This window comes from Lolium rigidum, chromosome 7, assembly GCF_022539505.1.
Source record: "Lolium rigidum isolate FL_2022 chromosome 7, APGP_CSIRO_Lrig_0.1, whole genome shotgun sequence".
In the NCBI taxonomy this organism is placed as follows: domain Eukaryota; kingdom Viridiplantae; phylum Streptophyta; class Magnoliopsida; order Poales; family Poaceae; genus Lolium; species Lolium rigidum.
The window spans coordinates 288,922,124-288,937,916 of NC_061514.1; the positions used below are offsets into that span (position 1 = coordinate 288,922,124).

Below are 15,793 nucleotides of genomic sequence, written 5' to 3' on the forward strand. Positions count from 1 at the left end.
CTCAACCTACGAGTGCGGTTGTCCATAGTCGAAACTTGTCTGTTACGTTTTCCTTCCCGAGAACACACAAACCGCCTTCTCGCGAACTATTTTGTTAGCACCCTTAGTCTCTTTGAACTTGAACTTTCTTACACTGAATCCCTCTTGTCGAGCATATCCATTATAAAAAGTATATGCAGCTGCCTCGTACACAAAGGTCTTCTCCATTACTTCCCAAGTAAAACTTTCTCTTTTCTTCTCGTATCACTCTCATCTTCATCCTCTCGATCCATTCTTTTTCTTACCAACTGATTTCACCTGCATGCACAATTGGATAACATTTAAAACAATTTTTTTAACGCCATGGCCGCGAGTCATACAACGAATAAATTCATAAATCTTACATGTCTTCTTCTAACAGGTTCTTCTATAGTCTCCAAGTCTGAATCACCGTAATAGTCGTAAGAAGAATTATCGCCAACTAAGACCTGACCAAACAAGAAATATTAACGGCCATGTCACCACTATATAAAATGCATTGTTCAGTTATTAAATATAAATTAAACATACATATCACCTAATAAAATTAAAATGCATACCTCATCAACAAAACCACAGTCCAATCTCTCGTCATCAGTTGCCTCCTCCAGTAACATCACTCGAATCTAATTCATTTTAAACCATGTCAACATCAATTCACATTAGCAGACATTCCATATTTTTATGCAATCACACAATTATTACTACAAACTCACATTATCAGTGTCAACATCTTCTTCTTGCTCTACATTATCATCTTCTACATCAACACCATCCGCATCCATCTATTAGCAAAAATATGCACAATCAGTATTTAACTACTTACATGCAAGTACTAAATAAAACTAGTACTTCCGTTTCACTCACACTTTCGTCGACATCATCGTCTCCCAAACTTTGTTCATCTTCACGAGGTGCATTATAGTTGGCAGACGAAATATTGAATTCCTCTTCATCTGTATTTCCGCTTTCGTACTCCATTGAACTTGCACTCAAATCTGAAACGTCCATCGCCTGTTCAAAGTAACAACCAAAATAAGTACATCTCAAAAAAGGAGCTCGAAACCCAAACCCTAACATCAACCAAATCATGAACATGCAATTACTTTACCTACCACGAACCAACAATGATCCGCCAAACCCTAACGCCGCCTGTAGCAGCAGGAACAACCCGCGTGCGATCCTTGCCCAGCCTCCTCGTCGCCGGATCCACCTCCCGCCTCCACGTCCGACCTTGCACAGCCTCCTCGTCGCAGGATCCGCTTCCCGCCTCCACGTCCGACCTTGCCCCATACTCCTCGTCGCCGGATCCGCCTCCCGCCTCCACGTCCGACCTTGCCCAGACTCCTCGTCGCCGTGCGCTACGCCTTGCCGCCCCAACGTCGTCCTCCCTGCCGTCTCCCTCCCGATGGACAGAACCTTCCAAACCCTAACGAGGATGAGCTATGGCGCACACGAACGAGACTGCTACGCCTTGCCGTTCCCAACGTCGTCGTCCCTGCCGTCTCCCTCCCGATAGAACCTTTCAAACCCTAAGGAGAACCAGCAATGGCGCACACGCAAGGATTCAAATATTTTCCCCGTAACCACCGCCTATCGCCGGCATCAACTCCACCCGATCGACGTAATTTTCGGGTCCAACTCCGATTCTAATGACGTGGGGCCGGCGGAAACCGTCTTCACCTAAGATACGTACAATATCTACGTGGCATCCGATCATCTATGTGGAAAATGACGTGGAGTATAATTATACGCAACTAATACGGCCCCACCGTCTCGAACGGGTATCCCACCTGAACGTCGTTCACCAGGGGGGGGACACCGGAGCACACCCCTTTCCTACTACAGCGCGCTATGAGCCGCCGTCCACCACTCGCAAAGCGTGCCAAGGTTAATTCTGAATTCCAGCCTCTTTTGTACAGTAGGATGATACTAAGTTAACAACTCGATCTATGGGTGCATTGCATGGATACATTCCTGAATTCCACCTTGTTTAACAGGACCTGGTGATGATCGGCAAGGCGTTCAGAGTTGTTACAAAGGAGATCGAGAATGGATTTGTGCAGTCCGTGAGTGTCCTGACAGCCATCGAGGGGCTCAAAGCCTTGGCGATGATGTTCCTAGGGCTCAAAGCCTGACCGTCTTCGACTGCGTTCGCACAGAGATCCTTGGGTTGTTTTCTATGGATGGCCATGAGGACAACTTCAAAGACCTCTGATTAGGCACCTACCTTACCTTGTCATCAACTTTCGTTCCGTAAGACTTGACCGATCATGGTCTTTGCCTGTAATAATTCAGAAAATCCGCTGTTTCAGACCTTTCTAATTACTATAATCTGTCATCAGAGATGCTTTAATTTGCTATCTTGTTATTGCTTGGTTTGTTCTCTCCTAAAGTGTGCTTGTCGATTCAAAAGGATCGCATGTAAGTGCTAAAGCAGGTGGCTCATCAGCATCCGTGAATGATCGCTGCCGCCAGGAGCTGATTCAAGAGGCTTGGCATGCTTTGAGCAAAACCTGTAATAGCTTTCTCGTAGTTGGTCCGTTGGTTGCCGTTTTTCTTCACTTCTTCAAACTGCCGAGCTTTGCTCAAAACCTCTCACAGGTGTTTTAGATTTAGACTTGTTTGCAGTTTCTAGTTTCTACATAAACTCCTCTATTAATCATTGATGATGAAAAGCAGCGTTGCACTGCATTTCAGTAAAAAAAAAGGTGCGCTTGTTGAGTTTACTACCTGTGCCCACGGAAAACTATGTTATGGTCTTGTTGTAGTTTCATCAACACAGCTGAGTAGCGCTGCAGCAAACAATGATTATTGGCGCCAGCTAAAACCCAAAGCTTCGATTCACGCTTAAACTTTTCTAGCATGATCGGTGGTGGAGCTTGCTTGTGTTTGAAGAGCGTTTCTTTCATTCCAAATTTCTCACGGCACAAGAAGGGTGAGTGAGACAAATCGATCACCCAAATGAGCAAAGCATGATTATAATGCACCGAAACATATGATTTTATTGGATACCTATAGACTGTAGATGCAAACTAAATATAGGTGAATCAGCGTAAAATAGCTTTTTAGGACAACAACATTTATATACTGGATTCAATAGTATGGCTGATAGTACACCTCACGAGTTCATTGGTCTTCTCTATTATTGCAGGAATAGGCATCTACGGACATGGTTCTCTGTAAGTGTTTGTTTTGAGAATATGAATAGGTGAATCAGTCGTAGAGTATAGAATGGTATTAATAAGATCTATAAAAACAACATTATAATGAACTGGACAAGTATAGGAACTGAATTGTTAGATCAGCTTTACCTAGTCGATGTTTTTGTAGGTTAGGCGTGCTCGATTTGTAAGACAAGAAGCACATTCAGCAAGCATTAATACAAGTAAAATATCGGACAATTAATAATGCTTATAGCACTAAGTGACTTAGAAAGCATTGATGCATGTAAAATGCATACATAAACTTATTGTTACATATTTCATCATATTGCTATGTTATCTAATGTTATATCCATATTTTATATTCATTTTTTGGGATTTACCAATGATTCTCTTTATTGGCGTTATAACTAATATAAAAATCCTGTTTGTGTATTTTTATCTTTCAAATACCTTAATGAAGTCAAAAGAACCCGAGATTTTTTTAAGGATTAATATTTCATCAAGAGAAGCACTTGAAGCACCGGAACTTCGCAAACGGAAGCCCAGGTGGCGCGGCCACTTGGTGGGACCATGCCACCTGGTCCATCTGGAGCGACGAAACTCGGATGCCTTCGATTCCACCGCCACCCTCTTTGCCGTGACCTAAAACCTTCTGTAAAAAGGTCCCCCGAAGTGATCTCAGAACATACAGCGGTGGAGATCGAAAACAAGAAACAAAGAGCCCGAAGGCTGCCGTCGCAAGGAGTTTGGTCATCATAAACATCTAAAGCAACATCCCTCTCATATCCCCACTGTAATCTTTTGGCAAATATGATGTGTGCTGGAATCTATTGTTTTCCCATGATTTATTGTAGCTTCATGTCTATTTTTGAATAGTGACTTGTTTATGGAAATTGTGAAATAGTTCGCCGTTTGTTGCATACAAGTACTTATATGTTATCTTCTATGATAATTTTATGTACTAATATATGATTGCACACATATATTGGGGGAATACATAATGTTGTCACCGTTGCATGTTGATAGAAGGAGGGATGGACGAAAATTGACAGAAACGGTGTCCCAAGTCTTAAATATGCATACTATCCATTGATGGTCAAATAGCGGGCGTATATAACTATGAGGATCTTAAATCTAAAGGCGGTGGTTGAACTTTATGTCTTAATAATTCTATTGTTTTCACGGAAATGACCTTGGGATCAATCACTAGGGTTGTAATTTCACATGTATATGGTTGCACCTATCTATGACTCCTCCCAAGAAGAAACAACAAAAACACTATCCATGTGTGCTCACTAATTGTGACAACCAACTGAATAAAATAAAAAAATTCTAAACACTTGCTTCCTTGAGATAGCTGCGCCTACTTTACTCGCTTTTATTTCCCTTGTTTTACTTGCTTGCAATATTTTACTTGTAGTATTTAGTTATAAGAATTTATTGTTTCCTAGTAAAACACACTTTTAACTTTATAGTTCATTTCATTGCACGAAGGGCCTTATAAGTGGGTTATAGAGGCTTTAGAGAATAGATTATTTATCTTCACCTCCTCGTGGGTTCGACACTCAAATATTTATCGAGTCGTGCTACAATGATTCCCTACTCTTGGGGATTATCAAGCACTTTTTTGGCATCGTTGCCGGGGGGGCGTAGCGCTAAGCTTCTATTTTTGTTTGCATAGCTTGTTTACTTTCAGTACCTTGGATATAAAACTAAAACTTAAAAATTAGAAAATAAAAAATACCAAAAATACTCTTGTTATGAGAATAAGTAGGAATATAAATGACACTTTGTTTATGTACTTGAGTGCCGATGAGATTGCTAAGAAACATAGGGAATCAAAAAGAAGAGATAAGATTTGAATGTTTCATTAGAAAACTAAATTCTATTCCTATTGAGTTTCTTCACTACTATGATAAAACTCGTTGCTCAAAACAATATTGTACACTTTGAATTCGAATGTATGTTCCATAAAGAATATGTCTTTGCATCTTACCACAGAGGTGATTATGTTCATTTAGCGATGGAACAAGTAGAGCAATTTGTTACTTTTATGGTAGCTTATGAATTAGAAACCTTTATTGATGATCATGAAACTTCTCCTATAACATCTAAATTTAAACATGTGATCACTCTTATCACTGATTATTGCATAACCAACTTCATTGAAAATATCTAACTTGTTGACTTCCATAACATGGTCATTGTTGCCCAAAAGAGCACTAATATTTTGCACGAAGATGTTGATAAAATCATAAGCCATGCATCCCTAAGAAGAGGATAAAGAAGAACAAGTGGATGAAGCATGGAGTAGCTACCCATCTCCTACTCCCAATAATATTGGTAACACACAATTTCCTATGAACAATTCTTCTTATATTATGGAAAATGGCAATGATTCTTTATTGCTTATTAGTCCTCTTTGTGGAACAATTATATGTAACATATGGGAGGATTAAAGTGATATAATTGAGTTAGATGACATTGGATGAAAAGTCTTTATGTGATGATTCTATTTAAAACTACGTTGTTGAGTTTACTTTTGATGCTCGCAAATATTATGAAAGAGAAAAAAGATAAGAACTCTCTTTTTTACTTTCACTTTATCTAAAATGCAAGCTACTGATATTATGCATTGGATACCACAAAGTTGATGCTATTTATTCATACATAAAATAACAATCGATAGGAAGATAATTATGCTTAAAAGTTAATGGTTATGTGATTTGAGGTGTGCTCCATTTGCTTTCGAATACTATTCTTGGAGCACACCTTGGTATTTTGTAACATGTGAAATAACGTTAGTTACTGTTATCTAACTATTAGTTTAAGATTTAACTAAAAATAAAAATTTGGAAAATAAATAAGAAGGATGAGCAAATGGAGAAGTTGGGTCAAAACAAATCTCTACTGCCCAATCCAAAACTGCATTCCTTATCCGCTCCACTGAAGGAAGAAGAAAAAAAAAACCAAAAATCTCAGCTCGAACGGCTGCAGAAAATGGCGCCGGCCGCCGTCGCCGCGGCCTTCCCCTTCCGCCTCTTCAGCGCCGAGGCCGCTCGCCGGGGCACGAAGGGCGCCCGGGGGAAGCGGAGCTCCGCCAGGCCCGTCAAGTCCCCTCCCCTTCCTCCCGCCCCGTCGTCCGCCGCTGTCATCGGCCGCGGAGCGACCACCTTCACCCGCCTCCCTCTCCGGGAGGCCGCCCCCGAATCCGCGGAGGTCACCCTAGAGCGGTTCCCCACCGCACCAGGGGACCCCGGACGCAGAGCCCCCGCATTGCCGCGCGGGAGTGTCCGGCTGTTGGGCGTGGAGGAGGAGGAGGAGGATGATGAAGAGGTGGACTTCGGCAGCCGCGGGGCTACCGCTGTGCATCGTCTCCCTCTTCGAGACGCGCCAGTCGGCAGCGGGCGCGCCTCCATTGGACAGTTCGATGCGCGCGCGGCCAGGAAGAGCCTTAATGGTCGCGCCATTTCGCGGCAAATCGTCGAACAGCTTGAGGACGACAACGAGGAGGAGGGAGATGAGTTCGTCGTCACCCGCTTGGACATCTTCGAGGGCGGTAAGGGAAGGAAAGCCCGGGCAGTTCCGCCCGAGGAGACCGGCGAGGAAGGTGGCGCCGTGGTGTTCGACCCAGACTATGGTGTCGACAGCGACGACGAGGAGGAGGAGGAGGAATTTGGCACCGCAGCAATCGGCACTGCAGAATTCGATGAGCTGGAGTACGATGGGGAGGACGACGATGAAGCAGAAGTCTTGGTGTATCACCCAGATGATGAGGATGAAGAGGAGGTCGGCGTGTTTGAAGGCAGCTTCCAGGACAATGGCGGCGAGGAAGCTGAAGGGGAAGGGGAGGTGAAGGAGAAGGGTGTGCCAGCCGTGATGCGGTGCTTCGACACGGCCAGGATATACGCCAAGGCCGGCGACGGCGGCAACGGCGTGGTGGCCTTCCGGCGCGAGAAGTATGTGCCGCACGGTGGGCCGTCAGGCGGCGACGGTGGCCGCGGGGGCAACGTCTATGTGGAGGTGGATGGGGACATGAATTCGCTGCTGCCATTCCGCAAGTCGCTGCACTACCGTGCCGGGCGTGGCTCGCACGGCCAGGGGTCACAGATGGCCGGGGCCAAGGGCGAGGACGTCGTGGTCAAGGTGCCGCCGGGAACGATGGTCCGGTCGGCCGCTGGCGATATAGAGCTCCTCGAGCTGATGAAGCCTGGGCAACGAGCATTGCTTCTCCCTGGTGGCCGTGGCGGCCGCGGCAATGCGGCGTTCAAGACGGGGACAAACAAGGTGCCCAGGATTGCAGAGAAGGGGGAGAAAGGTCCTGAAATGTATGTTATGTCTACTTCAAAAGATTTTTTATGCTTCATTTTTTATTTGATTACCTTTGCAATTCCTGACAAATGATTAAATAACTTCTGCCATTGCCAATCCAGGCATTAGAGTAGATAGGCTAGATTAGGAAGAAAATATTGCTGTTAGCCAAACCATGCCGTTGATGAATCCAGTGTTAGTCAAAACGTAGTTTCAGTTGCTTTTAGAAATAGCCTAACCAACAACAACAAACAACAACAACCAAGCCTTTCAGTCCCAAATAAGTTGGGGTAGGCTGGAGTTGAAACCCATAAGATCTCAAAGCCAAGTCATGGTTCCGGAACGTGGATAGCTAACGTGGTTTCAGTTGCTTTTAGAAATAGCCTAACCAATTGCCAATTATTAAACGGCCACTCATATAATGAGGCTATATCAGTGTTCAGTCCATAGTTCCCCAAGATCCCAATGTCTGGTGCTGGCACCCGGGAATCTTATGTACAGTTTCAATTGCCAATCCAGGCACCCAGGCTACTCATAGTTTCATTTGCCTGTCCTTTGCTAACAATGAGCTGATGACCCGGTCACTAAGGTGTACCCAGAGCTTGGGGTACCTGGCTTCTAGCAATGGCACTTAAAAGAACAAACAATCTGATGTCAATCAACTACCATTTATATGATACTTTTGTTGTTGTTAAAGAATCCACTCGCACGATAACCATGGGTTTAAATATGGTATTATCCGAAACACTCAGAAATTGGACAGATATTTCGTGGGTGAACTTATATCTGATGGCACCACAATTGAATTATCGCGTGTTTTGCATATGTTGTTTGATGGGAAAAAGAAAATTTTCTTCCATTATGCAAATTTCGTCTAGTGTACAAACTCCGCATTGAAGATTGGAGGTCATTGTAGTGAATGAATAACTTCAATCTTAGTTATACTCATGATTAAAACCTGAATCTTCAGTCACTTATTTCGATTATGTCAAAATCTGATATTCCTCTGCTGCTTTTTTTTTAAATCAAAATCCCATAGTTGGATTTTGTGATTATTTATAGGGATCTAATCTAGCTTTACTTTTGCTAACATTACATCTTATGGCTGGCAGGTGGCTGGATTTGGAGCTAAAGTTGGTTGCTGATGTGGGAATTGTAGGAGCTCCAAATGCTGGAAAGAGCACTCTGTTGAGCGTTATTAGTGCTGCCAAGCCAACTATAGCGAACTACCCTTTCACAACATTGCTACCAAATCTTGGAGTAGTCTCATTAGATTTTGATGCTACAATGGTAGTTGCAGACCTTCCTGGCTTGCTAGAAGGTGCTCATCGTGGATATGGTTTGGGCCATGAGTTTTTAAGGCATAGTGAGAGATGTTCGGTCTTGGTATGTTTCTTTTTTTCCTTGGCTTCTCACTGACTGATACATATTATTGTTATAAAATATTTCTTAACTTAAGGTTTTTTTATTTGGGAATATTTGAGATTGGAAATCTATGTATGGCTTACTGAGTATTGTTTCTGTGTTTGTGATCTTAGGTGCATGTTGTTGATGGTTCAGGGCAACAACCAGAATACGAGTATGAGGCTGTTCGTTTGGAACTGGAATTATTTAGCCCAATTTTGGTTGACAAACCTTATATAGTGGTGTACAATAAGATGGATCTTCCAGAGGCTTCCAAGAGATGGAACACGTTCCGGGAAAAGCTACAGGCTCAAGGTACTGAGCCGTATTGCATTAGTGCAATAAACAGACAAGGAACGCAAGATGTTGTTTATGCTGTCTACAAGGTTCTACAGAAAGAGAGGCAAAGGGTGAAAGAAACAGAAGGTGCTTATATACCCTATATTTTCTGTTTGACAAATTATAATACTAGTAGCCAAGAGCTCTTAGTCAAGTCTGGAAATGCATTTTAAATGTCCCTAGTGATTTGCAATAATCAACTGATTGCATATGTGTTAATTTAGTTGTTTGATACTAAAGATTGTTCTTACTGAAATTTATTTGACATTATCATTGTTTACACATAATTAGTTTCCCATTTTCGATATATTTCTTGATACTGCATGTTTGTGCAGAATGGAATAACACTCAAAATCTGAATCACGTGGCTGATGCAATAAAAAGGGAAAGGAGTTCTGCCATGAATGATTTCGAGATTATTCATGACAAGAGCACAAATACATGGAATGTTGTTGGAGCTGGAATTGAACGATTTGTTCAGATGACCAATTGGGAGTAAGTAGTTTATTTTGCAGTCCACGTATGTTAAGTGTTATTCTCATGGAAAGAGTTCTTTTTTTTCAGATTCTTAGGTATCTGCATTGGTCTGTCCTTAGCATAATAAATTATTCAGTTACTGTAACACAAGTTTGGATTTCCAGTCTGAAGTTTGAAGAGATTAATCAGCTCTTGTTTGCATTTTCACATGAGATGTGGTTATGTATGTTCATATGCTAATATTTGAAGAAAAGGCTGTTAAGTGTTAACAGGATATACAAATAAGATGATTATTTTATTGATAATGTAAACCTGTGATACATTTTGGTGAATTACTACCTTTAACCTTTTAAACATATTGTGACTGGATATGCTAGTTTAAGAATAATCTATGCAACCTTGTAAACTAGTTTAAGAATAATCTATGATTATTTCAAGCTCGTTCTAAACTGTTTATCCATGCAAATAAACTTGTACGCTTCAGAAACATTACAGTTTGCTAAGCCAGGTTGGACAGTAGTCTCCCATATTGATAAGACCTCCTTTTAACACTGAATATTTTTTGTTGATGATCACAACTTGTAACTAATCTCTCTGTCCTGATGCAGCTATACGGAATCCTTGAAAAGATTTCAGCAAGTTTTAGAGGCATGCGGTGTCAACAAAACTCTTGTCAAACTTGGAGTCAAAGAGGGTGACACGGTAGTTGTCGGTGAGGTATGTGCGCATGTGCCTTAAGCAAGACACAACCGGGTACTGAAATTGAGATAACATAAATGTATCTATCAGGTGTAATAAGGTATGTTTATCTGCAGATGGAAATGTTTTGGAACGAAGAGCCCAAAAGGGTCGCGTCAAAGACGATGAACTCAAGAGACGACGATGCTGTCAGATGGCCTAAGTTCAATTAGATAAAGCAATAATCCTCCACAGCGGAAACATTGGCAAGTTTTGATGGGAATATCGTGAGCGTCAGGTTCCTCCGGTGCACCACTGTGCCATCTCTGCAGGTCGTGCAGAACCCACTTGCAGATGGGTTTCCTTAGACACTGGGCACCCAGGGAAGAGGTACAAAATGAAAGTACTGGCCAGGCAGGCACCTGGCCATGGGCGGATCGACTCATGGTTCTAATGGATATAGTTGTAGATTTCAAAAAGAAAAGATGGATAATTTTGCAGACCAGAGTTCTCGATTGGTAGCAACTGCTTCTGTTTTGTTGATGCATGCTATACTGTACTTGTAACATTGGGTAATCCCACTTCCAATAATAGAGTTCTATGAGCTGTGATTATTTTCTTGCAAGTGAGGTTGTTGTTGACTGTTGTTTCTATCTTTCTGAAAACGGAAACCTGAAGGGCATTCTTTTCATAATTGAACATATCAAGACATGTAAATGGCAAGAAAATGCGGCTGCAAGGCGACCGGTTTACCAGTTCCATTAGTCCCGCTCACGGCTCAACCGTTGAGCCAGAAATGAAGACTGTTCTTTGTTTCATGTTTATAGTGCCGCCGTGCCGGAGCCAGATCTAGACGGCCTGATGTTTATCCTGTACTGCTGATCTGCAAGAGAAAGCACCAGCCTGAACACGCTGGTTCAAGAACCAGGTAACCAGCAGAGAGGGTTGCCATAGGAAGCACGACTCGCTTGAGTTAGTGCGGAAGGTACGTTGCACCGGGTCTTTGCAAAAACTGAAGTAGGAGATTCAGTGGAACATTAAGGTGTCGCCAGCTTGTGCGGATGCTCGCCGACGGCGAAGGACGATAGCGGGGACGGTTCACCGGAGTTAGGAAAGGAGCTCTCGGTTATGTTGATGGAAGCGTCAGCAGCCGGCAGGGGATATGGTCGGACTCTGGATTATTACCCAACTGCACACCGACGTTATCGTGCCTTATGTAATGATGATGATGACAGATACTTTGAGATTCGCGTTCTTTTTTGCCAGAAAGCATCCCAACCGTACGTCTATTCACCAAAGCCCGCAGCCGATCGATCGTCCTACGAACATTGCATCAAGAACTAGGGTTCAACAACGCGGGGGGGGGAGAAACCCTAGCGCCGCCGCCTAGGCCCCCTCTCCTCCCTGCATCGCCGCCGCCGCCGGAGGGGGCGCCGGCGAAGCCGCGCGCGCCTCAAGGATGGTGGCGGCGGGGCGGTCTCTCTCTCCGCCTCCTCGTCTTACCCTCGTGTTCCCCGGCGCGGGGGCGCTGCGGGCGGCAGCGTTTGGCTACGGGCTTGCGGCGGTCCGGCGACGCTGCTTCGGACGGCTGCGACGGCGGCGATGCTTCAGGTGGCCGCGGCGGTGGCGCAGCTTCGGGGGCTGCGGCAGCGGTGCTGCATCGGGTGGCCACGGCGGCGGCGCTGCATCGGGCGGCCGCGACGGCGGGTCTGCATCGGGAGGCCGCGGCGGTGGCGCCGCATCGGGAGCAGCGTGGGCGGAGGAGCCAGCCGGTGGCCATGGCGGCGGTGCTGCTTCTGGTGGTTGCGGCGATGGGCGGGCCCCGATTTGGGCCTATCGGGCCAGTTGGGCCAGTTGGTTGTGCGGTGGCGGCTTCGGATGGTGCGGGGTGTGCACGTCTGCGGACTTCGGCGGTCATCCTCGAGCCCCGTGTCGGTGTTGTCGGCGTCCCCTCTATGTGGCGTTCCGGCGGCGCCCACGGTGATCTTCGGCGGTTCTCCGTTGGCTTCGGGATGTGTTGCCCTCTGCGCGTCGGTGGCTACGGGTTAGCGGTTGCTGATGGTGGTTTGTGCCGGTCCTTGTTGGCGGGCGCGAGGTCTTGGAACTCTTCGCTGGGCGTAAGCTCTGTCTTGGCGGTCGACCGGGACCGACGACGGTGACGCCTGTGGGCGCCGCATACTTCTTGAAGGCGTCGTCGAAGCGGGTGTTTCTTGTTCTCCGCGGGTTCTCCGGGGAAACCCTAGATCCCTCGCGGGATCGGGCGTGGGCGGCGCTCGGGCGTCGCTTTGCCTCTTGGGACCTCACTTTGGATGTCCACCGGGCAAGGGGACTTGTGGAGTGTTTTGGTGGTTTTTCGGCGGAGGCGGGTTCGTCTTCGGCCAGGCGGGGCGCGGCCTCGGGGCTGGTGTGGTAGTTGGAGCGGTGGCTCCGGTCTTTCACCTCCGCCTTTTGCGTTGAGGTGTGGTGTCGACCTGGCTGGTCGTCGACCCGTGTGGAGCGCAGCCTCGGGGCTGGCGTGTGGTGTCGTGTTGTAACGGTTTTCGGCCAATTTTTCTCATAAACGGGCCAACTCTTTTCTCCTATATCAATGAAAGGCAAAGCTTTTGCCTCGTTTCAAATTTCAAAAAAAAAGAACTAGGGTTCAACCAAAAAATTCTCCCCGCTCGTCACTTCACCGGATCATCGATGCCGTGCGGCGCATGCGGCTGCGCATGCAGCGAGGCGCATAGGGAGGAGGTGGAGGCGCCGCCGCTGACCGACGTCGAGACGGGACCCGGCCACTTCACGGCGACGGCGCCGGACGCCGAGGTCCACGAGCCGACGGACGCCGAGATGGATAAATCTGACATGATCTTCTGCTGCATTGTCCGGGTGCGTATTTATGTAATGCGTTAATGTATATAGCTAGGGCCGGCCGGTCAACTGACATTGGATATATTGAGTGTGCCATACATTCCTCTGTTCAGTATACACATGATTACTCCTTAAAATTGTTTGTCTGCTGTGCCGTTTGCAGGGGTTGCTGGCCTTACTGTGGCTGTATTTCGTCGATTTGTTGAGAAGAAACCTCCCTGCCGACGGCGAGTACTATCATAATGTATTTTGTGTTGTTGGCCCGGCGGCACTAGTGGGTATGGTCTTGTGTGAGATCTGCGTCAACATCCCGCCCCCGTCTGATGTCGCTCGTGGAAGAGTTTCAAGCTGAACTACTATTTCATCTTCTTGAAGCAAACTATAATTTACACCAAGAACCACATGTATTTCGGTCAACCTTGCTCGAAAATATTTTGTAATGTTATGCTCGCTACGATTTTTTTTTTACCTTTGTGAGTCATGTCAAAGTGTTTGATCACTATGAGTAACACGCTAATTATTTCTATGTTGGAGTACTATTTTTCCTTAATTACCATTTTAATAATAAATTTTAATTGTTGTCGAAGATGGCCTCTCATCTATGCCTGTTTAACTTGATTCTCCTAGTAATCTTACCACATTAGAGTTTTGTGTTCAAACACTAACTTTGATTCTACAATACCAATGAGTATGAGATGTATCACGATGATGACTAAGATAGGGTGGACAAAAAATACGAACATCAGAAAAAGGGCAAAGATATGCATCACAATAATGACTAAGATAAACTCATGATCATGGCATGACATGCATTGCATGGCATTCTAAACTACAAAATATAAGACCAATGCAAGTGTAATCAACTTAATCGGACCTCTGATGTGTAAAGCATAGCATTTTGAATATTTCCATGATGACTGGCGAGATGGAAAACCTTGGTTTAATTATTTATTAACGACACACTGAATCTTACATTTAATGAATGGAAATGTAGAGGGTTTTTAATGGACATTTTGATATATACATATTTTTTACTTAAGATGAATTTTCTATGTACTTTGCAAGATTTAATAGCTGAAATGGCTCTTCAAATAGATAGAAGATTTTACTTTTCCCACACAGGTTGGCTAGCCTTTTTTTTACGTTGAAATGAAATTCCATTAATCATAGTGCACGTTCGAGGAGCAAAGCAGAAATCATAGGATGGAAAGGAAGCGATATACGGATTTCCTTCAGGATTACACCAATGGACGGTAGTTCCTCCTTGAATGTTATCAGAGCTATTACCAAAGTCTAAGAATCAGACTAAAAAATAACCCGGTTCAAACCAAGCGCAGGTGCTCCTTCCTACGGTGCTACACACGCTTCCGCCTCCGCTTGGAGGTTCTGCAGTCTGCCCACTGCAGCCGCCACAAAATCGCTTGTGTCAGAACGAGCAATGAATCCCCGTGCACACCACAGCCAGACTCCTTCAGGAACGCTACGTCGAAGTTCACTTTGACCTGATCATTGCCACTACAAGTGACATTGGTGCGAGTGAACTATTGAAAAAATCTCTCGTGTCAGAACGAGCCACACCTGCTCGTTGCCAGCTGCATTTGCGGGAACAACTTGCAAAGGTGAGACACAAACTGCTGAAAGTCCAATTGCCGTCGCTGGATAATGTGGCAAACTTCCTCCGTCATGCGACCCTTTCCTTCCACATTCAAATTATATTACGAGTGGTCATCAATTCCATAGCAGGATCAAAATGGTGGCCTGTTGTTTGCTTGGAAGAGACCAGACGATCAGATCAAATATTCTCGTGGCATTTGGTGCTGAAAGAAGTAGTGATGAGGGGAGGATATCTAATACTCCTGTTATTGCACCACTTCCATATATTCTGAAGTGGCTCCTAAAGATGAGGTGAAGCTTTCATAACACCTTCAATGCTATTTCGGTTTGGCCCCAAAGGCATGATTAAGGTTAATTTAGCTTTGGGTCCTATTTGTATTTTAGTCGAGTCATGTTTTATTTTGTAGTTTGGGTTTATTCTCGTGTGTGGGAGTTGATTCTGATCAATTTCAACGCGAGGAGTTGTAGAGGGTTCATTTGGTCTATCTCTGATTGAATCCAACATTATCGTGCCATTTGAATTCTAGCACAGTAGAAGAAAATAAATTTACTAGCACACATATGATCATAGAAACCTCAATAGTTTATTGAATCAATGGGCACGCACTTTTTTAGTCCCAGGGGCAACTCACAGCTTTTTAATGCAAGGTAAAATAGAGAATAGAAGAGATGTCCAACTACAGAAATTATCTCTGAGATTAACCCAGGTGCCAACATTTATAAAGAGCTCAGTCTGTCATTTGCACACATATCTTGGCAAGTAAATCAGCTGCCAATAATTAAAAAGAGTTCAGTCATTGGCAAGGCCATAACGATCGCAGCAAACAGGCTAAACCATGTATCTCCATCTGTGTATTTGATCGCATATTTTCTCATGGAGTAGAATAAATACACCCAGAGTAAGACCAATAGTCCCTGCAAGTAATCAAGGT

The 15,793-nt window shown here is 44.6% G+C and overlaps 1 protein-coding gene and 1 long non-coding RNA gene across 2 annotated transcripts; one reads left to right on the top strand and one right to left on the bottom strand.

The window, feature by feature from the left end:
- Nucleotides 1-266: 266 nt before the first annotated feature.
- On the bottom strand, nt 267-629 carry LOC124674639. Its single transcript, XR_006993061.1, has 3 exons — nt 579-629; nt 384-467; nt 267-297 (listed from the first exon to the last, which is right to left on the bottom strand). It is a non-coding gene; the product is annotated as an uncharacterized LOC124674639 (long non-coding RNA).
- Nucleotides 630-6,166: 5,537 nt separating this feature from the next.
- On the top strand, nt 6,167-11,019 carry LOC124675991 (probable GTP-binding protein OBGC1, chloroplastic). The gene is made up of 6 exons (XM_047212078.1): nt 6,167-7,513; nt 8,609-8,882; nt 9,035-9,326; nt 9,575-9,734; nt 10,325-10,433; nt 10,532-11,019. The coding sequence occupies exons 1-6, from the start codon at nt 6,186-6,188 to the stop codon at nt 10,625-10,627; spliced, it is 2,259 nt and encodes a 752-aa protein (XP_047068034.1). The 5' UTR covers nt 6,167-6,185; the 3' UTR covers nt 10,628-11,019.
- Nucleotides 11,020-15,793: the final 4,774 nt, after the last annotated feature.

Bases quoted from the DNA above. Each gene is read 5' to 3' on its own strand.
- LOC124675991 (XM_047212078.1), top strand. From the start codon at position 6,186: ATGGCGCCGGCCGCCGTCGCCGCGGCCTTCCCCTTCCGCCTCTTCAGC. The intron at 8,883-9,034 runs GTATGTTTCTTT...TTGTGATCTTAG, and splicing joins GTGAGAGATGTTCGGTCTTG to GTGCATGTTGTTGATGGTTC. The intron at 10,434-10,531 runs GTATGTGCGCAT...GTTTATCTGCAG, and splicing joins ACACGGTAGTTGTCGGTGAG to ATGGAAATGTTTTGGAACGA.